The 23702-nt window shown below is 43.6% G+C and overlaps 1 protein-coding gene across 6 annotated transcripts; it reads right to left on the bottom strand.

Annotated features, from left to right (window-relative positions):
* Positions 1-5533: 5533 nt before the first annotated feature.
* Positions 5534-22432, bottom strand: LOC1279059 (serine protease inhibitor 28Dc). Of its 6 annotated transcripts, none has more exons than XM_061662260.1 (3): positions 21198-22432; positions 14600-15142; positions 5534-6858 (listed from the first exon to the last, which is right to left on the bottom strand). In XM_061662260.1, the coding sequence occupies exons 2-3, from the start codon at positions 15115-15117 to the stop codon at positions 5733-5735; spliced, it is 1644 nt and encodes a 547-aa protein (XP_061518244.1). In that variant the 5' UTR covers positions 15118-15142; positions 21198-22432; the 3' UTR covers positions 5534-5732. The 6 variants fall into 6 exon arrangements, with proteins under 6 accessions (XP_061518244.1, XP_061518245.1, XP_061518242.1 ...); XM_061662261.1 differs by lacking the exon at positions 21198-22432 and adding an exon at positions 16475-16584; XM_061662258.1 differs by lacking the exon at positions 5534-6858 and adding an exon at positions 8244-9867 and having other exon boundaries at positions 21198-22102.
* Positions 22433-23702: the final 1270 nt, after the last annotated feature.

Here is a 23702-nt window from a genome sequence, read left to right as displayed (position 1 = left end):
TTCCAAATAAGAAAAATCTTTCCAAAGAAAGAAATGCAGTGCACACCACAAAGTGTCATCTCTAACCGTCGATTCCAAATCAAAATGCATATCGTAGTTGCCATTGCTCGTAGAAATACGCTCGTACTGGTTCATATTACGTTCTTGTCGCATCTTGATCATCTTAGTTCACAGTGTCTGCCATGCATGGTATGAAAAGTGAGATTTGTCCTTCTGACTCGTTTGCAAATTGAACTACACGCGCGTTATTCAATGAAAGTGAACCGTTTTATAGCGAAATCGAGCAGTCAATTTCAAATATTTTAGTGATTTTTTCCGGAGTGTTTTCAGGAACGGTGAATAATTAAAACGTATTGAAATATGGCATCATGGTGAGTTTAACGTATCAGCTGCTTCAATTAGTCTTACAAAAAACTGGCAGATGAGACGCCCAAGCTTTTAGGAATTGGTGCAAGCTAATTATTAGAACATTTAGTCGTACCGCTTGGATCGGGTTGAGTCCAATAACTTGTTCAATTGATCCATGCTCATGCTGCTATACTGGACTGTATTGATTCGTTTTGTTCTGTTCATGAAACGGTCTTCCGGTGTATACTGTGATACTGTGTAAATTTGCTCACTAATAGATCAGGTCACTCGGTCCCTGACCGCAGCTACCCATCAATGTAAGCATCCCATCTGCGGCAGGTTGTGCTTCACCTGATCCATTCAACGAGCTCGTGCTGAACTGAGAGGCTACTCAGCCGTTCCGGCGAACTCGTTCGTTCCTGGGAACGTTCGCCGCGACGCTCATTTTCACTCATTTCATAGCCCTCTAGATCAAAAATTAGAAAACCGTATAGATTTTGCACTGGCCAACCTAGTGGTACAACCCTGTCCACTCATGAGCGACGAATGTTTCTCGTCGAACGAGTTCGCCGGTACGGCTGACTGTTAAATCCGGCAACCCCCGGCAACATCCTGCCAGTTTTCGACTGCATTAAGATTCCAGCTCACCGTTCAGTTCAGCATGCTAGTGGCTAATAAAAATAAGCTAGCGCAAATAAAAATGTGCCGAATTTGCATCCTCCTACCCTTTGGTGGCCCAGGAATTGGCTCTATTGTCTAATAGAAGTTAAACCGAGCGAATCACAGTGCACCGTGTATCACACGAGATTTTGTGCGAAGTTGAACTCTTTTAAATATTAGCAGTTTGTAGAGGGTTGTAGTAGTCACAATTTCCCACAACAATGCATCTTCGGATTTTGCATCCGGATTTGCTGACTAGCTTGTTAGGTCCAATTGTAGGGCCTCTTTTTCTCGTCATAACGTCCTACGCGGACATGCTGGCCTGTATAGGCAATCGAGACTTATTCAGTACCATGAAGCCGGATAGGATGATGGTTACGGGGGACGGTCCATTTTAGGCTTGACTGTTGATCATGAGGGGCATGCTATTGATTCGTTCGAGCTGACGGGGCTGCTCCCAATTACAGGGCTATGCAAAAAAAAATCGAGAGTATGTAACAACTACAAGGTTCCGGCAGGATTATTTATAAAAAAATAACTGAAATGAGACTAATTCCCACCGGCAATGAAACTGATTATCGGCAGTGAATCTGATCATCAACTCATCCGGTTCTAAACACATGCCGGACCTGCGACTAATCCTGAATCCATACCGATCCTGGAACTATTCTAGAATCAGTTACAGATCCGGCAACTGATTCTGACGTCTATGAAACTAATTCCGAACTCGTATTGGTCCTGGAACCAATCCTACATCCATACCGGTTATGTAAATGATCTTTAACCCATACCAGCCCTATGGCTGATCCATTACCCGTACCAGAAGTAGAGCTGATGCTAAACCCATACCGGTCCTGTAACTGCTCCCAATTTCATAATGGTCCTGGGACTGGTCCCAAACTGTCAAACAAGATACATAGATATCATCATGAACCTGTCAAGGTTTATACGTTTGTTTGAGTGTGATGTCATGTTCGATAGCTGCCACTTCAAGCGGTCAGAGAGGCACTAAAGGCGGGGGAGTTAATTGAATGGAGCATGTTGGCGAAAATCGTATCTTAATCCTATGCATAACCTATAATATCCATTTTTGAAGGTTACAAAATGTGTGGGAGGCCTCATTCTTTCGTTTGATCAGCGTTTAGTCATTTTCTGATACTAATTGTGAGACAAAATGCCATGCAAAATATTACCTAGGAATCAGGGAATTTTATGATGGCCAATAAAATGATGCATTTCATTGTAGCTGGTCATGGTATGACTTGAATGGGTGAGTTGTTACAAAAATGTTTTGTTTGAATTATACCATACGCAGAAAGTGGCCAAATCTGGTAAGGAGCATCAAATAATTCAAAAATTCATTTCAAATTAGGCTCTACTAACATAACTGTGTGTATTGATGTTCCCTTCATCAAACCCCATCATTACTTTTACCGCCCCATGCGGCCCCCCTATTGCGGCCATAATTCTCCTTTTTCTGCAAAATATTCAGCTAGACGAATACGTTTTGGACTGACTGTACATGCACCTGTTCTCACTTTCCTTTGAATCCGGTTGCTATGGATCGCAATCCATGAAAATGGATCATAGTCAACTACGTCGGAATCGTTTTCAACTACGTCTGAACCGTTTTCAGCTACGTTTGGATTTTGCAGTAACCACGCAAATTACATTTCGGCGCATAGTTTATTCAGTGACCGCTCGTCGTTCCTCACGATTCTCCTCAAAACAGACGACTTGAAAAGCAACAGTTTAATGTTGTTCTATGTTTGATCCCAATCGAGAATACAAATAATCAAAAATGTATGAATGGTGACATGAGCTTCACATAAAAAATACGATTAGACTTTACAATTGAATGCATTTATTACTTGATTCTTTCCTTGCGATGCAAATGCGCCCCGCAGTCACTGAATAAGCGCACCGCTACAAAAAAAAAATGCGTGGTTGATGCTAAATCCATACGTAGCATAAAACGATCTAAATGCAGCTGAAAACGATTCAGACGTAGTTGAAAACAATTCAGACGTAGTTGACTGCGATCCATAGCAACCGGATAAAGATTCAAAGGAAAGTGAGAACAGGTGTAATATGGAAGATGCAGTCGTACATTCGGGTAATATGTTTCCCTACTATTCCAGCTTGGATTTACGGAAAAACTCAACTCCTTGGGACGATGGATTGGACGGTTGAATTGAGATGCCTAGAAGTTTGATAAGAACTACGGCGGAGATTTGAGATTTGATATTACATCGTTTGACACGGAACCTCACCGACTACCGCTGGCTTGGTCAGTAAGATCACGCATTCACTAGCTACTGAGTAATGTGCTTAATATGAAGAAATGTCTTTTATCATCTCCAATGTAATGGATGATGATGTTTCTAAATGGAATTATTTATATGATTGTTAAATCTGTATATTGCATCTATAAAATAGTGAAATTAAAAGTAGTTAGCGAGCTAACAAATGCACTAAGGGAATGAAGGAGGGAATTTTTCCGGAAACATGGAAGGAATCATTGGTTATTAAAGTTTAAAAAAATCCCAGTTAGCGAACACTTACTGTACTCGAAAAGTTTCTGGAGTTAGTGGTTAAGCAATTGCAATTGATCCAGTTTCTAGCTCGTAATGAGCTGTTGATTGGTGAACAATCAGGTTATTGGTAGGGACACTCTTGTGAAGCTGCTTTGAATCTTGTACTGGCGAGGTGGAAGGGGCTGATGGACCGAAAGGAATTGAAAGTTGCCGTTTTCTTTGCTCTAAAACGAGCATTTGAGACTATATTAAGACCGTTATTGCTGTTGACCTTAAGGCGTTTTGGTATTGTGGGGAAAGAGCTCAATTGGTTCGAAAACGATTTGAAAGACAGAACTCAGAGAACAGTTTTTGGAAACTCTATATCAGAGCCCTTAGAAAATACACTTGGAGTTCCACAAGGAAGCGTTCTTGGACCAATTTTGTTTATATCACTGATGTAGCGGAATTTGGGGCAAGTGTGCCATACGGGGCAAGAGTGCCACCAAGCATTTTTCCTTAAAAACTTTAGTTTAATGATCAATTGTGTATACAGTTGGTTCCTTTCCAATGACCAGGTATACTGAGCCGAATTTCATATAGACCAATCGATATTTCCCATTGTTTTGAACTGATTTATGTTGAGTTTCAAAATTGAGCAGAATATTATAATTTTTGAATCCAATCAAATAAGCTCTCAAAAATCATGCGAACAATCAACCGAGAAAATATTTACACCACCGCATAGCTGAGAAAACGTGAAATTTTTTGTGGGGTTAGTCGAAAAAAACTTTCTTTTTGTCACTGAAAAATGCAATTTCAAAAAAGTTACAACTTTTGGGGCAAGTGTGCCATCTCTGTTTGGGGCAAGTGTGCCACCATCTTTCATAGGCGCGAGCTGTCAAAAATGTAAACATTGTTGTAGCGTGCTGCGGAATGGTGCGCTATTGTGAGCGGATTCCACGCCAGAAAAACAGAACAGTAACAAACCATATTGTGGTACAGTTGGTGGTCAAAAAGGGTTCATTGGTGACTAAATACATGTAGGAATACATACACTAGTGGTACAAACGTAATTATTTCCTATTATCTAAGAAATACGGTTATTTTAACCAGGTGGCCGTCTTGCCCCATACGAGTGGCACTCTTGCCCCATAGCCCAAAAAACAACGTCTTTTTGGACCCTTTTTAAAACGCTTCAAAAACTGTTTTATTTGCACTTTTTTCAAGCGAAACTCATTTATAAGTGAGGAAATAGATGTTAAATTGTTATGAGATTTAAATCGGCTTTTGAAAAACACGTTTTAGTGAGTTATAACTTGAAATGCTTAAGGTGGCACACTTGCCCCAAGTTCCGCTATATCATTGATATGAAACAGGTTTTGAAGTCTTGTGAGATCAATCTTTTTGCCGATGATACTGTTTTGTTTATCTCGCACAAAGACATCAAGCAAGCAGAGTCTCTGATTAATTTCGATTTAAACACTCTGGATGGTTGGCTTAGTTACAAAAAGCTAGCATTAAACGTTAAGAAGACTAGTTACATGATAATGACCGCTAGTGTATTAGACAGTCTCCCATCCATCGTAATAAATAGGGAACAAATCGGTCAGGTGAAATATCTGGTTATTCTAGACGACAGATTGACTGGGTATGATCAGGTTATATATATATATATATATATATATATATATATATATATATATATATATATATATATATATATATATATATATATATATATATATATATATATATATATATATATATATATATATATATATATATATATATCCATATTTCGATTCTATTCGATTCTGTTCTATTCGGATTGTGCCCAAAACTGAAATTAAGCATAAAATCTTTGCTTCATAGCTCAATGATAATCATCCACTTAATGCCGGTGTCAAAGCTATCTCGTTGATTGGTATGCGATCCTGTGGCATGTGAGTAATCGAACTTAACCAACCAGTGAGGTACTACTGTATTAATAACCAAACAAAACGAACGCCTGCTAAATATGATCTTTATTGTATGCGCAAAAACACTGCTCGAACTAACATGCGTGTCATGTCACTATGGAATGTGCTACTTCTGTAAAGTTTATTCAAACTGTTTGTCTGCATTAGTATGAGGTATTGTCGAATTCGCAGAAATCAGAATCATGCGGTCTATTCTAACACAATTTCACTCATTCAAACAAAGCGCTCATTTCGGATTGTAAATGTTTCCGTAGAACAAGGGCAGTCTGGTCGTTTCTTCTCGAATCAACATCATGAATGGTCCGTTCACTATGAAGTTAATCTGGGACGAGATACGATCGATAAGGGTTGCGGTCGCTGCACCGCCCTCCGTGCCGCGCTCGTTTACCGTCAAGTCTACTTTGTGCAACATCTCGTTGACAAAGATCGGGTCATCCTTCGACGGAGTAAATGCATCTCGACGTCGCCGTCGCCGGAATGATTCGATACAGCATACGCACGTTTTACCACCATATGCGCAGTGATCCTTCAGACACTCGCCCCGATCGATATTGGACCGTTCCTCTATGATGCAATCTGGGATCTGCTGTTGCAGCAGGAGTATAGCGTTTTCCTTCGTGTCCTGCAGCACTTCCAATAAATCCAGCGGGTCGCCTCCGAACCGGTCCGTAGTATTCGAAGCCAGCAAACGTTTTAGATCGGCTTCGTTCCGTTCGAACAGCGTGTACACGCCGAGCTGCTGCAGCACATTTTTCAAGCTGATTGAGTTGGAAATGTGCATCTTGGGAAACATTACCGTGACCGACTTCATCTTCATCTTCGTGACGATATCGTTGACACGCTCGGCGGTAATTTTCGACTGCATCGATTGTACCAGCTGGCGGGTCGAGTTCATCGGCATGAAGATGTACATGGTGACGTTCTGACGGTACGGCACACCGAGCACGCGCACGTTCTCCTCCTGCCAGAAATAGTACGGCATGCAATGGCTTTTGGCCATCATCGGAATGTCGAACGAGTCTGGTCCTTCGGGTCCGTTCGGGAAGAAGCGTCGATTGCGGGTGGCCATCGGTTGGAAGGCTTCCTCCCACAGGCCGCGGAAGTACAGCGTGTTCACTATCATCAGGATCGTGTCGGCACTGATGTGCGACACAATGTCCGCGATCCGACCATGCGTCTGGTTGTGCACCCAGCTGTTGATGTACCGCACCGAACCCGTCTCATCGCCGACAAAGTCTAGCGGCTTCAGTTCGCTTTTGTACAGATCTTTGGCCAGCTTGTCGTAGCGTTCATCGAACTTTGTGCCCTTCTGGGAGAAGATACCGTTGCCGATCTGGATGAGAAAATCCACCCTGTAGATTGAATGAAAAATGCTACATTAGTACTTTATTGTCGCTGCACAATGTGACGAAGGTTGTGCTAAATTTCGTTCAGTTTGTAAATCTTTTTTGTCGTGCAAAAGCATATTATGAGATCTATGGCTAGTAATTTAGTTCGGCGTAAGATACCTATAACTTCAACTATGCATTTAGTGATACGTGTGTATCTTTTAGTAGTTATTTTTACTTATTTTATACTCAAAGCACCATATTGCTGTACTCAATATATACGCTTCATTCCATTACTGCTGCTGACTAGAGGATGAATCCAGATAAAAGATCAGAGTAGGTTTCATAGTTGTGGCAGGAGGAGATATGTTCAAGAACAGGTCAAAAGAAATAGTTTCGCGATAAGTGGATTCATAATAAGAGTGAACTAGGGATGCAAGTCAGAACCGATGTATATTTGGAACTAGAGATGGGTAAATCTGATTCAGATTACTGAATCTTCATAGATTTATGAATCTTCAGTGATTCATATGAATTTTAATATATCTTTGTTCATGCAAATATTTATTTTGATTTATGAATGTTATGAATATACACTCTCGAATCTCTTTTCATTGCACTTCACTACATAAACAATATCGATTTTGTAATAATCCATATTACACCTGGTTTTCGCTGTGCTTCTTGACTCGTTTCATTGTGTAACGAGTGTTAACTTGGCCTTTTATCCGTGTCTCGCCAAAACGATTGCTTAGTACAACATGATTGCTGACCAATGTTTGTCGTGTTCGTGGGCTCACTCATCCGAAAATTTCTTCTAGATGTGTACTGTATTCTGCAAACGTTGACGCTTTAGATTCATGAAACTTTAGAGATTTAGGATTCAGGATTATTAGGAGATACAGGAATCTCTTGAGGTTCATGAATCTGTAGATATTTATGAACCTTTGTTTCAAGTTATTGACATTCATATGAATCTTTGAAGATGCATGAATCGGTAGAGATACGAAGTGATCGAAATTCGAATCAATTGTCACTAAAGATGCAAATGAATGAATGTTTACAATGCAAAAAATCATGAGGGCACAACACTATTTGGAAGCAACACCCAGATCAGCAACAGGTCGCTTTTTACATCCACGCCAATGTAGGTCTAGGAACTTGGAATATCTATAGAATCTAGAATCTGATAATCGACAGACTGAGGACCTTCTTTAAGTCTAAAACATCATCGAGTTAAGTTGTGGAATCAGGAAATGAATTCTATGGACACAACCCAACAAAATACACTGAACAAACAAGATATTGGGAGTACCCCATAGTACAATAGCACATTGCAATTGCGTCGCAATTGCCCTGTAACAAGATCAACTTAACCAACTAACTCAAATGATGAAAACAACACAATGTATCGAATAATGTAGACTTATTTATTGATCATTCGGCCATTACACTCAGCATGGGTTAGTATGTCATAGACTGTTATTTAGTTCTCTTCATAATAAGCAACTTTAGTCAGTGCCGCAGGGGCATCTTCTTTAAACCTTAACGCCATCGTCAAGCTCTCTTTAGTGGCACGATCGCAAAAATTGCACTATATCAGCACTGGAGGTAAAATTGCGCTTGCTTCAGCTTTACTCACTGCTTCTAGCTATAAATAAGCGAACTGCTCTCGCTTCTTAGCTAGATGGGTGGTACACGGGACCGTAGAAGAGCGGCAAATTGGTTTGATCGTTACGAATCAGCAGCAGGAAGGGAGCCTCCGCCCGGAACACCACGCTGGTTCCGGAACGGTTGAGTGTCACGATTGTGGCCGCCCCACCCTCCGTGCCCGTTTCGTTCACGTCCAGATCGACCTGGTGGACCGCGTTGCTCACGTACAGCTGTTGGGCCGCGCGTTTGCTGCGCCTTCGCAGGCCCTTCTTGCCTACCGGGCCGTTCTCCTTCACGATGCGCTTGTGCAGGATAAAGTCCTTGCTGCTCAGTGGACCCACGGCCTGTGCCGCCTGCTTGCTGCTCGGTACCTTGTAGCTAACGTCGCGCTTCGTCCGCCCAACCCGGCCGGATGGTCGGTTCGTCAGTGGAACGAACGACTGCGAGGTAGTTTCGATCGTTAGTGGCTCGGTCGTGTCTGCAGCCTCCGGTACATCCGTGGTCTGGTCCATCGTTTCGTTTTGGAAGCGTGAAAATATCAACACGTCATTCAAATTGTTGCCGGGCCTGGTCGACGTTGGTCTGTTTTCGTAGTCGGCAATGTTCACAGTCGGGCGCCACTTCGCTGGTGTTGTTGGTGCTTGCACCCGGTTAATGAAGGTATCCGGTTGCGACTCCTCGTTCAGCATGGGCGACAGGTTGCTTCTTTCCGCTTGGAACAGGGAGGAGACGCCGAGCTGCTGCAGTACCCGCTTCAGATCCATCGTGTTGCTGATGTGCATCTTTGGAAACAGTATGATCGAGGTTTTGATCGCCATGTTCTCGATCAGGTCCTTCACTACTGCACTGGTCAGCTTCGGGATGAGCTGCTGCAGCTTGGCCCGGTTCGAGTTGTTCGGCATGATTACGTACATCGTGCTGACGTTGTGCTTGTAAGGTATCCCGATGATGCGAGCGTCCAGCTCGACCGACTCGTAATACGGGAAGCAGCCACCGTGCGCCATCATGTCCACCATGACGGGCGGTTGGCCCTTGCCATCGGGATAAAATTCGCGCGGCTTGGTCGCCCCATCGATGAACGATTCCGCCCACAGGGCCTTGAAGTACAGGGCGCTCGCCAGCACCATGGTTGTGCTGGCCGGCAGGGCCGACGGCAAGATGTTGGGAATCTTGCCGTGCGTCTTGTCGCTCACCCACTGATTGATCAGCCTCGTCGAGCCGGACGTGTCGAGCTCAAAGTCGAGCGACTGCACCTCGGAGCTGTAGTACGTCATCGATTGGTTCCGGTACGTGTCGCTCAGCGGGATGTTGCGCTGGACAAAGATACCGTTGGCGAGCGTAATTTCGTGCGCTTTCCGATCGCGCTTCGTTGGCTGCTGGCTACAAAGAAAGGTGGTGGAAAGAAAACGACAAGAAAAGAAGAAGCCATTCAGAATGTGCTGCTGATCCACGCTTTTTCGATATTCATGGGCTGCGAAATGGGTAACTATATTACGGGAGCGCATTGGTTACTCGCCCCGATTAGCATAACCCCGGGGGGTTTTCCCAAGAATATTCGTCTGTTCACCAATAGGTTTTTGGGTTCAGTTCACTGACTGAGCATGTTGATGGCAATGAACCGTAGAATCGTGTCAAACTTGTTTTGGGTAACAGACGATACACCATCAGAGAGTATCTGAGTACGAACGAAACAACGTTCACATAGTAGTACAGTAGTACAACACACACACACACACACACACACACACACACACACACACACACACACACACACACACACACACACACACACACACACACACACACACACACACACACACACACACACACACACACACACACACACACACACACACACACACACACACACACACACACACACACACACACACACACACACACACACACACACACACACACACACACACACACACACACACACACACACACACACACACACACACACACACACACACACACACACACACACACACACACACACACACACACACACACACACACACACACACACACACACACACACACACACACACACACACACACACACACACACACACACACACACACACACACACACACACACACACACACACACACACACACACACACACACACACACACACATGCATATACACTTTTGTGTGGAAATTGTCAGTAAATTTTAGTAGTGTACGAATCTTATAGCAGGAGAACATGTTAACGCGAGGAGAGAAAGATTAACCGAAATTGACACCCGAAGCTCATTAGTACCCGAGAACAGTGAAAACAAACATTCACAAAGTGCTGAAATTTACAGTGAAATTATAGAGAAAGTACAACGACATACTCACCCGACATTATATTTAACAGTAAATTCATTGTTATTCCACTTGTTTTTTCACTCATTTGAATGTTAAATACTATCCAAAGGTAGACCCGCACACAAGTATGAGTTGTGCAAATTCGCAACATTGAAAGTTTTAGACAATTTTGATCGCGTCTGTTGAAATATATAAAATTTTACGATTTATTCTACTTCGTAGGCACAATAATAACAGCACAACAGCATATGATCCAGAGTGTGTGTGTGTGTCATGCATATTTTTTATAATTAAATAGCTAAGTTTTACGCATACCAGAAAAAGTTCATCTTTTCTTTTTTTGTAAGAACACGGAGGGAACATGGGGGAATCGAACCATAGTAGGCTTCATCACCACACACTGCACAGCAGTAGTGTTCTTTCATCATTGGACTACCGAGGATCGCAACGTCTGCCATTGCTAAATGAGTATATAAACCAGCTACGGCTACACTCTAGGTTTGAAGTTTTCGCTGTGTTCGTTGCCGCTAATCAATTCGTAATTTAATTTGATTTATCCGAACCATACCACGCAAACCTCTTGAAATACCAGAGTGATTCTCCTTTTTTAATATGGTCGGAAAAACCAACGTCTGACCGGTTCGGGTCGCAGGTGTCAGGCGAAATTGAAAAGTCTCCGACCATCACGGGACCGTGAAACTTGCTAAACTTGTTTCCAAACGTTTATAGCGTTCATGGGGGGAAGCAGAGTTTCGGTTTTGTGTAAAGTGGTAAAGTGTTTTTTTTTGGTTTTTTTGTTGTCGTTATAATACGATCCGCAGTAACACTCAATAGGCTTTCAACAGAACAACAGAATGGAATACTGGGTAATATTTGTGAGTTTTGGTTTATTTTTATTTAAATTATACTGTCTGGGATATCCCGGGAGTGGAAGATTTCCCGTTTGACTTCTCTGTCCTAACCCCCCCCCCCCCCCCTCTCCCCTCATTCAGCCCCATCGCGTCTCACTCTAAAGAATACTGTCGGAAGGTATCAGTGCTAGTGTGCAGAGCTACCATTTTGTTCCGGTGCCATACCATTTTGCTGCAGCGCTGCGTGCTACTGGCGGGGATCGTACACGGCCCCATAGAACAATGGCAGTTGGGTTCGATCGTGGCGAATTAGTATCAAAAATGGACTGTCCACCAGGAAGGAATAGCCGGACCCGATACGATCGATAAGCGCGGCAGTAACTGCGCCTCCTTCCGTGCCCTGCTCGTTGACATCCAGCGTCACGTGGGTGACGATTTCATTAACGTATACAGATGGAGGCGACTGCCGTTGTAATTCTGCTCGTTGTTGCTGCTGCTGCTGTAGCTGGTTCTGCTGCGACTGCTGCTGTTGAAGTCTCATTTGATAGTCGAATGTCTCCTGTTCTGTTTGATACGGAGTGGCTTGTTCGGAAATTCTTAATTGTGTATTTTGTAGGTTTGGTCGCTGCTCCTGCGGTCTCAGTTGGTGTAATTCTGGTTGCAGTAATAACGTTTGTTGCGGTTGTGCACGTGATGGTGCGGTTTGGTACTGTTGAGAGGGTGAATAATATTCAGGAGCTTGACGCTTCTGGACATGCACAAACCAACATCTTCTTGGGTCAATGCAAGAATTGTAAAGTGCGTTCCATTGGTAATGGGATTTAAAAGTGCAGGTATTCCTATCGTACCGTGGAACAGGTTCGCAAACCAAATTCGATGGTTCGGTACTGTAAAATGGTCGAGTTGGAAAAGGTGTAGTATTATAGGTTATGCTCTCGTCTCCTTCGATCCGACTGCCGATCGACTGCCTCGGTCTACTCGTGGTCGTCCGATACTGGGTCGATGGTTGTGCGTTTTGCTCCTTTGCAGTACAGCAGTAACATAACTTTTGGAACATTTTACAACCGCTTTGCTGTTCACATATGTCACCGCTACTGTACTGCGGTTGGAAGCGGTAGCTTGGTTTGATGCAGATATGTGTGTGTACTGGAGAGGAGCCGAAGCTATACTTGCAATCCTTAATAGTCTTCTCATAGTAATGCGCCAATAGGTGAGCTCCACAGCCGGTGTTGTCGTCATTGGTTGGTATTCGGTTGCACGAACACAAATCACCTGGCATCGGTTGGCAGTGCTCGATCAAACGGCAATCTTGAGCGGGTGTGGTCGATATGGTAATTTGATTGGCCTGGTTGAAGTTTGTCTGTGGTCTCGCTGGCTGGGTAGGCTGCACAGTTGACGGTACAGTGTTCTGTCGCACCGGTGGAGTGGTCGTTTTCGGTGCGGACGGTCGCACTTGTGCCGCACCGCCAGTTGCAAACTGGGTCGGTGTAGTAACTGGCGCTCTATCGGCGTTGCCAGTAACGGGGGATGATGCACCGGGCTGATCGTCGGCGAAGATTTTGCTCAAGTTACTCCGGGAAGGATTGAAGAGATCGCGAATTCCCGCCCTTTCCAGCACGCTGCTGAGTAGGATGCGGTTCGAGATGTTTAGCTTCGGCAGCACGACCATTACCTTTCTCACGACCATTTGATCGATCATCCAGTTCAGCTGGGGAGCGCCCAGCGTGGCCATCTTCTCCCGCAACACCTGTCGGTTCGAACCGTTCGGTAGGATGATGTACATGGTCGATTTGCCCATCTCGTACGGCAGGCCAATGATGCGAACGCCATACTCGGCCGTCGCATTGTAGTACGGGAAGCATCCCGACGTTGCCATCGTTTCGACGCTGACCGCCGGCTCCTGCTGGCCGTTCAGGAAGAACGAGCGTGGCCGCGTGCCGTACGGCGAAAACGTTGTCTCCCACTGGGCCTTAAAGTACAGCGCGTTGGCCACGATCATGCGCGAGTTGTACAGTATGTCCTGGGTGACAATCTCTCGAATCTTGCCGTTGGTTGCTCTCGAGCACCAGTCATTAATGTGCGCCGCGGCACGGTTCGGTTCCCGCTCGAAGTCCAAATTCTCGACCGTACCTTGGTAGACCCGTTGCGTCACATTGTGGAAGCGAACGCCCGGCTTGAGACCGCGCTGTAGAAACACACCGTTCGCTATGGATATCTGTTGGCGGGGGTATCTGTTGGATATTCGGGTGAGGGATATGGGAATGGTTCGCAAGAAAATGGATGAATAAAACCCTCTCTTACATGGGTTGCGGCTACTTGCGAGAAGAAATATTGACTGTTTGATTTTTTTTAAATCTCGTCCCAGACAATCCCGTACAGTCGGCAAAAAGGCGATTTAAAAGTGCAATGTGAAAGCACAGTTCAGAAGCTTCCGCGTGGTTGCCGTGTTACCGTCCGAATGAGTGTTAATGCAGAGGCATGAGATACAGTCACTGATACATTAAAAGCTTTTTAATAGTTGCCTGAGCGGTTAGCTACAGTGTTCTAGTATTCACCACCACCTTGACGCTCGTAATGTACATTACTGTTAACAAGTTGTGCCTTAAAGTAATGTTTTGCGTACGTTTTTATCATATGAGTTTCCGGAACTTACATTTCAAAAACCTTTTCTTAAATAAAGTGACAACAGTGCACCTTAAAAAATGGCATTTTGTCCCAGCAACGACCATTTTGTTTTGTTTTGTTTAAGAATCTGAAAATTTCTAAAGGCTTAACAAACATCTTAGACACATAGAGAGACAGTAAAAAATGCAAAACACGTGCACCAAGCGAAAAACAAAATGGCACCAATATAATGCTGATAAAACGCGTGCTTACTAATACTAAATAGTACTAATGGTCTTTCGAGAGAAAAAAAGGATAGCTCAAAAGCTAACTTACTCATTGCTTGGCGACTGAGAGTTGATGAAATCGTCCTCCTCGTCTTCTTCGTCCTCGTTGTATCGATTGCACTTGTCGTTGAGACGCCAGGTCACTAGTGGCTCCAGGCTCGGATCGTTCGACACTAGGTCCTGGAACAGCCGGCCGAAGCTCAGGTGTATATCCTGGAACGAGAGCTGCACTGTGTTCAAGCCCATCACCGCCAGCAGCTCCTGTTGCGTTTGGCCGCCCGATCCGAGCAGCAGCAGCGAAAGGGCGCCCGCAATGCTGACGGGGGAAAAGATTTCCGTTTTGCTTTTCTGGTTCGACAGCGCGTTGGCAATCTTGGCGGCCAGGTTAGTGACACTGTCCGACACCTTCTTCGTGTTGGCGGTCGGTGCATGCAGCCGGTTCGCCTGCTGATCGGGTGCCTCCGGTTTCGCCGGTTGGCCTCGATTGTTGGCGGCACTGACCGCGAGCAGTGAGCTGACGAGCAGCACCAACGCCAGCGTCCAGCCGGCACTGTAGTGCGAACGCATTTTGATCAGATAGAGCAAGTGCGTGCTGGAAAGAAGGAGCAAAATAGAGAATGAGAGAGAAGGAGAGCGAGAGAGAAAGAGAGGGAGAGAGAGATTGAAAGAGAGAGAGAGAGAGAAAGATAAAAATAATGTAGGTTGATTTTAAATCATTAGTGTAATAATGTGTTTCAAAACATATATTTATTTATTTATCTATTTATGATATCTGGATATCCTCTGATGTTGTTTGAAGATGTATACTATACCCCTTCAAAAGCTGGACTCAAGACGATAAAAAACTAAGGGATGGGTTATGGACGACCCAGTGGACCGATTAAAATCGTCATTCAAATAAAATAATTGAAATCTTAGAGCCATAGACAACATTGGTTGATTACAGCTGTACTATTAACCCCCAAAAGTGAATATAGAGGAATACCAGCCACGAAATGAATTTCTTTTAGATCATCACAATAGGAAGCTAATCACGATTAGTTTCAAGTTGATAACATTTATACCACACCCTCTGGTTTAAAAGTCCCATAACTTTATTCCACCTGTCTCAAAACTCTTGCTGAGCAGTTGTCCGAACTCAACACATCCTGAGCTTGAGTCCAGTTTTTATGGCAAGCAAATGAATCCACCCTCTCTTTTTACAGTGTACCGGGCAACGAATGATCAACTTAAACGAGTATTGCTCCGTTTACCGGGCGGGCTGCGTTATCGCGGGTAACGCTTGGAGAACTGGAATTAATCAGACGTCATCAGAAAAACCCACAAGTCTACGGGCCGCGCACCACAATGAGACACCACGACGGCGACGATGTTGGCGATGACGACGTTCACGACGTTCACGACCGACAGGTTGAGGAAATGAGCGCGAGTGCCTATTAGCACGTTAAAGCTAGCGAACAAATTCGACTCATTGGGATTGAAGTTTGTGTTTCAGTTTGCCAGTGAGGCTGGCATCAGAAAACTAGCAGCTGTCAACTTTAAAAGGCCACTGTTGCTTTAAATCTATGTCCGAAATCCAGACTCAATGGAGCACCGGAAGATCATCCGGTATTCCGGCTACCGATATAGCTACGCGATTGGCTATGCAAAGCCACCGTGTAGTGGTGGTGCTAAGGTCAACACGACAATCGCTCCCGATTGAAGGTCATCCTGCTTCTTGTCGTCTAATGGACGCACTCACACAAACACAGTTTTTTACCAAGGTTCCTTCGAGCCCAACAAAGGTGACGATGATTTCACAAAACCGTAGAACACTATACATTCGTTCCCGGAGCCGTTTCCAGCTGGTTTGTGTGCGTGTGTGTACTGCAGCGAAGGTGTAAAAGAATGCAAAATGCTGTATATCTGGAGGGATCTGCTCTACCCGATATTGGTCCGGCGCCTGGATTTGTCCACTTCGGTCTCAGAATTTGGGTCGAACGTCTTCACGCTCGCACTGGGTGGAACTGACTGGTTCGCGCGCGGCTAGCAAAATGTTTTCAAACACACACGCCCGCGGAAAAAAAGATGTTCCACGCCCGCCGACGGTGTCGTGCCGAGTCCGCTCGTAACCGGTTGGCCGGTTGGTTTTTGTTGTGGCTACTGCCATTAAAACCCACCGGTTTCGGGCATCCAGGGTCTCGCTCAAGCGCATTATTTGTTCGGCAGCTTAGCGTCTTCTTCTAACCGTTTCCTATTCCGTACTGCTCGTTGGCTTTTCTCTTCTTCCATTCTCCCATGAGGGGTGCTTTTCAACATCTGCCTGGCCAAATTTGACAAATGTCGATATTTGTGTCGTTTCCCATCCCTCCGCACCGTTCACAAGCAAGCGCAATGCAATCGGTGATTTTTACACCGATTTTTGTTATATCCATGAGCACCTTCATGCGTTCTTGCCGAAAGTCAGTGACATTAGAGGTAGGAGGTTGAGATTTGGGATTAACGCCAATCAAGACGATGGATAAGGCCAGATCAATCTACAAGGTCAGTTCCCACAAGACTTTGAAACAAAAAACCACGAGGTCATCGAGATCTTGTGCACATTTGAAAGCGCGAACAAAATCAACATTACAAGAGTAATTTTGCAACATCATTGTTGTTGCTTTTTAGGGATAGAAAGGCAAACACACCTACTTCCTGAACCATCACGAATCGCACTAAAAGGTTGTCAGCGAATGACCGCTGAAAAGGAGACGTGTACCTTTGACGTCATTAAGTAGATAACTGCAGAAAAAATAGTTGGATGAAAGAATAGTTGTTGTGTAAGTATAATATTTATCAAAAATGCTTTGTAATGTAACTAAATTTAGAAACTAAGCCAACGTTTAGTTTCATGTGCAAACAGAAAAGAATGAAAAACATTAAGCTAGTCAATGTTCATGTCTTGGTGTTAAAAAGCCTCATCCTACAAACCTATCATAATGATCATCATTGGTTCAGCTTTTAGCGGCGCCGAGCAGAGCTAGTGCTGGGTAGCTCTTTTGAGTGAGCAGAATTTAGCGCTCCTACTCATTTGAGTAAACGGAGAGCGTGATGTAGCGCCGCAGTGAGCATAGAGTCGTTTGTTCGAGCCAGGGGCGGATTTATGTAACATGGTGGAAGAATGGTAGAGAGCGAGCATAAAATTGTTGCCTCACCCGTTGATCCAAAGAAGGGGCGTAAGCGGTACAATGTCTTAAAACAATGATATGTTTGCCATTTTATGCGGTTTTAATGCACTATGTACAAAACCATTCGTATTGCAAGCAATTGGTTGCAAATAATTTACTGATCTGCTGAAAAGATGTAACTTTTTTTTCAATAAATTTACTTAAATATTATGTAATGATTTAAAAAATCACAAGGCAGTTTATGACCTTCTTGAAGTGCCTTTGTATACTACGGCGCGCAACACATGGTTCATTTCGTTCATTTGAGAAAATTTCGCACACCTCTTCCCCCTCGCTCCCTCTCCTACACAATTAAGTAAATTGAGCAAAATGTTCATACCGCTCATGTCGCTCTTCGCTATGCGCACATTTTACACATCGTTCACCACTAAGAATGGAACTTGTGGAATCGAGTAGGTCCGGAATCAGTTTCCAAAATTCTTTTCTGGAATTGGCTCCGGAATTAGAATCCGGAATCAGCTTCGAAATCGGCTCCGGAATCAGAATCTGCCCATGACTCGGGATCGGATCCGGAATCAGAATCGGGTTCGGAATTGACGCCGGTATTGGAATCGATTTCAGCATCGGAATCGGTGCTGGATTTGTTTCTGTACACGGAATCAGTATCGGGTAGCTCCAATTCGGAACTTCCACCACTACACACGACCCAACAATGCGAGCACTACTGTCAGAAATCAGGAAATCAAAGATCCCATAAATTACGAAACGTAAACATTATACACTGTTATCTGGCTCAGTTTTCAATGTGAACAGCATTATTCAAAACTTGCAATATGTTTTTCAACAGCTGTCATTATTTGTGACAGTTCTGCTATTAAAAAAGCTGTTGCGAGTGTTAAATAATGCCGTTCACATTAGAAACTGATCCAGAAAACAGTGTAATTAAAATTTCTTCCTTTTTGAATTACGTAACTAGATTCTTGTATTGTTTATAGATAATTTGAATTTATTCAAACTATAATTTCTTGGAATTACAGTTTTAAGTGAGGATTGTTGTAAAACTTCAAGTCAAACAAAAACAAATCCAACGTACAACGTCGGAGGTTAGTGTAGTACAGTCAGTCGTACATTATGGATGCACATAATGGCAACAAATAGTTATGCCATAAGTGGCATAGGTAAGGCCCTTACCAAATGCAATTTTAAAAACTTGTTCATCGCTGCAATTTTAACGGAGTTTTTATCCATTAAACATCCATGTGGTTTATTTGGAGCCATTTAAGGAAACACCCTACTAGCTCAGAAAAGCTCTAAGCCTCGCCTTAAATTATAAACAAATGCATTCTTATGTACTAAGGGCAATTTTAAATGTTTGTCGGAACAGGCTTATCGATATTCCGAATGTGCGGGGTTTGACTGATATTTCCATGCGTTTAAACGAGGCTTGAGAGACTTAATTACGTAATTTATGGATGACCCCTTACAATCCTAGGCTGGCTATAGTAGAAGCATCCAATAAGAATAGTTCCGTTCCTGTGTGTAAATTTAGTTGATTTTGGTTGATTTGGTACACAAATAATTGTCATCCTAGGCTTTTACGCGAATAGCACAGTTTGCCTGTGGCGGAATAACACTATAAAAAGCTTCACTATATGAGTTTAAAAACTTAATTTTCTAAGCAACACTCACTGCCTTTTTTTAAAGTTCTTCCTTAATCAAAAAACACTCATGAACCGGGTTGTATTGTAGATGAGGCAAAATGAAACGGGGATTAAACAATGAACCACATTACATCGTCTAACAGGGAGCTACAGCTCGGCTCCCCAGTGCCAGCTATAATTGATGAGATTATTTTATTTTTTCCGTACAAAAATCCTACAAATCTCTAGGAACCTATTGTTGTGACCTATTTTCTGACCATCCAAAATCATTTAATTCGAGCACTATTCGTCTTATCAGTGCGCTATGTCTGGTTGGTACTTTGATTAGCTAAGGATTGTTTTAATCAAAGTATTGTTACATAAAAAGTGGAAATTTTGGTAAATGTGTTTAGAAAATGATTGCCTACAATACCAATATTGTTAAATACATTCAACTTGATAAATTTCATCCCATACAGCACAAATAAACACGTAAAATCATTTTCAAAGATAAAATTAATGTCTATTTTAGCCATTTGTAGAGTAGGTAAAATTCACATTATGCGGCCATCTATATGACTAATGTTTTATTCTTTTTTTGCAAAATGCAAAACTATCTAACGACATTGTCGCCTAATGATAATCAAGGCGATTCTTCTTTGAAACAAAGTCGAACTTTTTTGAAGGATTTCCAGTTGAACGTGGAGTTGACTAGCTGGTGTTAGTAAAATGAAGCCAAAAATTGCCGTATCGACTGTGCATATGTCAAAGTAAAAAATCCATTTTACTATGCATTTAATCAATTATTTCTCAGCCGTACTTGAAGCTTTGCCTTTTTGCACATTACGCGCATTACTCAAACGAAGGCATTGTGCACTTTTTGGGACGCTGCGTTCTCCATGAATATTTCATTGTGATAACAGAACTTGTGTCATTGTGCATCGTTCATATGCAAATAAGAGCCCTCGTAGGTGTGTTTCATGTTTGCTGTTAACATTTGGCAACTTTTCCTTTTCTGTATAAGCATGGCTAACAGGGTGGGAACGCTTTCTTTTCAAACGAATTTGCAAAAAGGAAGGACAAAAATACAACCACCAACACACGCTTAACGACAATGCGGAATAAAGTTGAGTTTGAGGACGTACCGGTGCCGCTTGCTGCTATAAGCAACAACCGGTTTTCTGTGGCCCCTGCCACAGCCACTGACAGCTATGACGCCCGCATCTGATGCCATATCGCAATGCCGTCAAGGGCTGAAGTTCGTGATCTTCGCTTCGCATGATAATAAGCTAACTGTACACTAACATCTTCCCCGTGCCTGTATTTCGTTGTCTCCTTCCCCTCTCTTCGGTAGACATCGGTTGTGAGTGAAACGTTTCAGCACATTAGCACTCCGTTTTTTTTTAACCGTTGGCGAAAGGTACGAAAAATACAGCAACACAAAATGATACACTGTATTTTCGGTGAGGGATGCTGACGGTCGCTGTAGTGCAGCGTCCCTGAACTCACAGCGACAAGGTGAAAAACGCGATCGCCCGCAAGGACACGATCCGCAGACCCTGAAAGGGCCACAAAAGGCAGGGCAAGTTTGTGGTATCTACATTTGTGCAAAGCAAGAACATTCGTTAACCTCAGGCAATAATTGGTCCAGCTCCAGCAGATTCCTAACTACGGCGTTTTGATTCTGCCTCGTCGTAGGGAAGGGAAACGTTAACTAAGCGACAGAGTGCACGCTTTTCGATGACCTCTCTGGGGAATCGGCTGATAAGACCAGTTAGTGTGTGCGTGTCGCGTCATCCGATAGAATCAAAGGAAACGCTTGTGACATGTTGAACTAACTGTGAAACTGTATTCTTACCGTGTATAACGTAATGCCCAGATGTAGCGGCTACGTCCAAAGCACAGGACGTGACAAACTATTTCGATCTAATGGAAAAATGTTCACTTCCGTTTTCACACCAAACACACATTCACACACACACACACACACACACAGAAATCGTCAAACAATAAAAACAAGTAAAATACACTGTAGCACAGGCGTGAGGCGAGGACAGGATTGCCAAGTTTTTCCAGTCACTGGCCTATCCGCTTTCTTATCCTTCCGCTGACGTGGACTGAATCGTGGCCGTAGGGTCAATACCACTGTTTTAAGGTGTGTACGGGTTTTTCACTAGCAAACCCCGAGCGCGAGACTGGTTACCGCCGTTCACGGCCAACACATGTTGATTAACAGCAGCGGCACACGAACTGGTCAAGAATGAGCGGCGATGCCGTTTGGTTCTACGCCGCACCGTATCTTCTAATCTCACACTCACAGCGGCGTCCGCACCGTACACTTGCACCCGCACCGCATCCAAACACACTGCGGGCGGTAATCTTGAGATGCTCCCCTATGCTCTCCGCGAAAGAAAGAAGACAAAACAAAAAGAACACACTCAAACACACACACACACACACACACACACATACACCAGAGAACTGTTGTGACCACCGGGTACGCGGATCTTGTGGGCAACCTATCCGAGATCTGGTTTGCCGAGCACTGGAAACTTGTCCGACCGGTGCGAAACTTTAAACCGCCACCACCGTACGGCCGTGTGTGTGTGTGTGTGTGTGTGGGTATGCCCGTGATGTACAAGTTCGCGGGTTCGGGTCCGATCATCAGAGCATGCACATATTGCTCGGCGCGAAACGAGACGAAACGATCGCTGGGCGGACGAATGTGTCATTCCGCGCCGGTTCAATGCAGAGGCCAGCGCGCGAGCGTATTGCGAGAGAGGCGTTCGCATTCGATGGCGCTGACACCTTGGTGGTGCGCTCCCTGTACAGATGTGTCCGTGCTGGTGGGCCCGCGGAGTCAGGAGTCAGGAGAGTGGCCAGCAAATGCTAATGCGCGAACAAAACAAAAAAAGCGTCTGCCCTATTGTGTTGTTTGTTCGTTCGAGAGTCATACCGTAACGGGGTGGCTTTTGGGAAACGTTGTCGCGTTGGTTAAACATGGACTGCAAAAAAAGACCACCGACTATCGAAAAAAAGCTGTTGGGAAATTCCCAACCATTTGCAGGTTGATCCGAACGGAAGTAGCGAAAAGAACTATGTGGGGGGCATTCTGGTTTGTAGCGTGGGGTGGCTCAAATTAGACAGCGTTTGTTTAACCAAATTCGTCATTTGTTTGCGGTGCCTAATTGTCTGTGTTGTAGATGTCATCAATGTCATCAGTGTACTCATGTTTTCGAGGAACTAGTTCAATGGTTCTTTTAATGGTGCTTCGTAATGGTACTTATGTGCTCACTTGAAGGTTTCTCTACCATTCATCACAGAATAAAAATTGGCGGTAAAGGCTTCTGGTTAATTGTCTGCTCCGTTTTGTTTATTTCATTTTGTGGCTATTTGTGATTATAATTATGTTTTTGTACTTTTTACATTCAATTTTGATCATTAGACCTCACGGTGCTTAGCCATATGTTCTCCCGCGGCAACCAGTTTCAATAATTAGCTAAATTTTTTTTTAAATTTTTTTTACCTAAATATCTGAAAGAAGTAAACAAATACAAGCTCCTATATCAGATACACTGGCCAGCGGACTCCTTTAAAGTTAGATGGGATTGATTACCATTCAAAGCATACTCAGTATGAAGGACTGATTATCAATTATGTGAAACTAATAAGTATAGAAAGCCTGTTTTGGGGAAGCGACATAGGATTTGAAATGAATGCTTCAAAAGATATTCAAAAGCTTGTGTTAACTATCAAAACAATTTGCTGTTCCTCTAACGGAACACAATCTGTTATATCTGTAAACTCTATTGGCCTGTGACCGGGCCAATATAACTTCTTCTTTGGTACAACAACTGTTGTCGGTCAAGGCCTGCCTGTGCCACTATTGGGCTTTGCTTTCAGTGCCTAATTGATTACCTATAGCAGTATATTCAGTCTTACGTATGAAGGTACAGTCGATTGGGGGCTTACACTCATGACAGGCTAAAAAAGTCGTGCATGTTGACGATTGTCCCACGAGACTGGCTGTACTATATAACTAGTATTCATACAAAAAACACGTACTTCATTGCAGTATCACGTAGCCATGCGTAATTCGGGATCAGATTATGTTTATGATTAATAATACGATCGTTTCATTTAATGTCTTCGATTCGTATGTTTGGGCTTTCCCGGACCAACAATATATCAAGTTAATAATAACAAGAATTAACGTTCGGATTTTTCCCAAAAGCAGAAAACTGATCTAGTTCTCCACCGTTTATTCTTTTACTTGGTCGATGAGAAGTTACTCACTTGGTGGATATTGAACAGCATGTGAGTGTGGTATTTGGTGAGCTTATGCATTGTAAAACATCTCACG

The sequence above is a fragment of the Anopheles gambiae genome, chromosome 3, assembly GCF_943734735.2.
Source record: "Anopheles gambiae chromosome 3, idAnoGambNW_F1_1, whole genome shotgun sequence".
NCBI lineage: Eukaryota > Metazoa > Arthropoda > Insecta > Diptera > Culicidae > Anopheles > Anopheles gambiae.
Note: the sequence above shows the minus strand (reverse complement) of the source record. Positions and strands in the feature narration are given on the sequence as shown.

Bases quoted from the DNA above. Each gene is read 5' to 3' on its own strand.
- LOC1279059 (XM_061662256.1), bottom strand. From the start codon at position 15,117: ATGCGTTCGCACTACAGTGCCGGCTGGACGCTGGCGTTGGTGCTGCTC. The intron at 13,891-14,599 runs GTAAGTTAGCTT...AATATCCAACAG, and splicing joins TCTCAGTCGCCAAGCAATGA to ATACCCCCGCCAACAGATAT.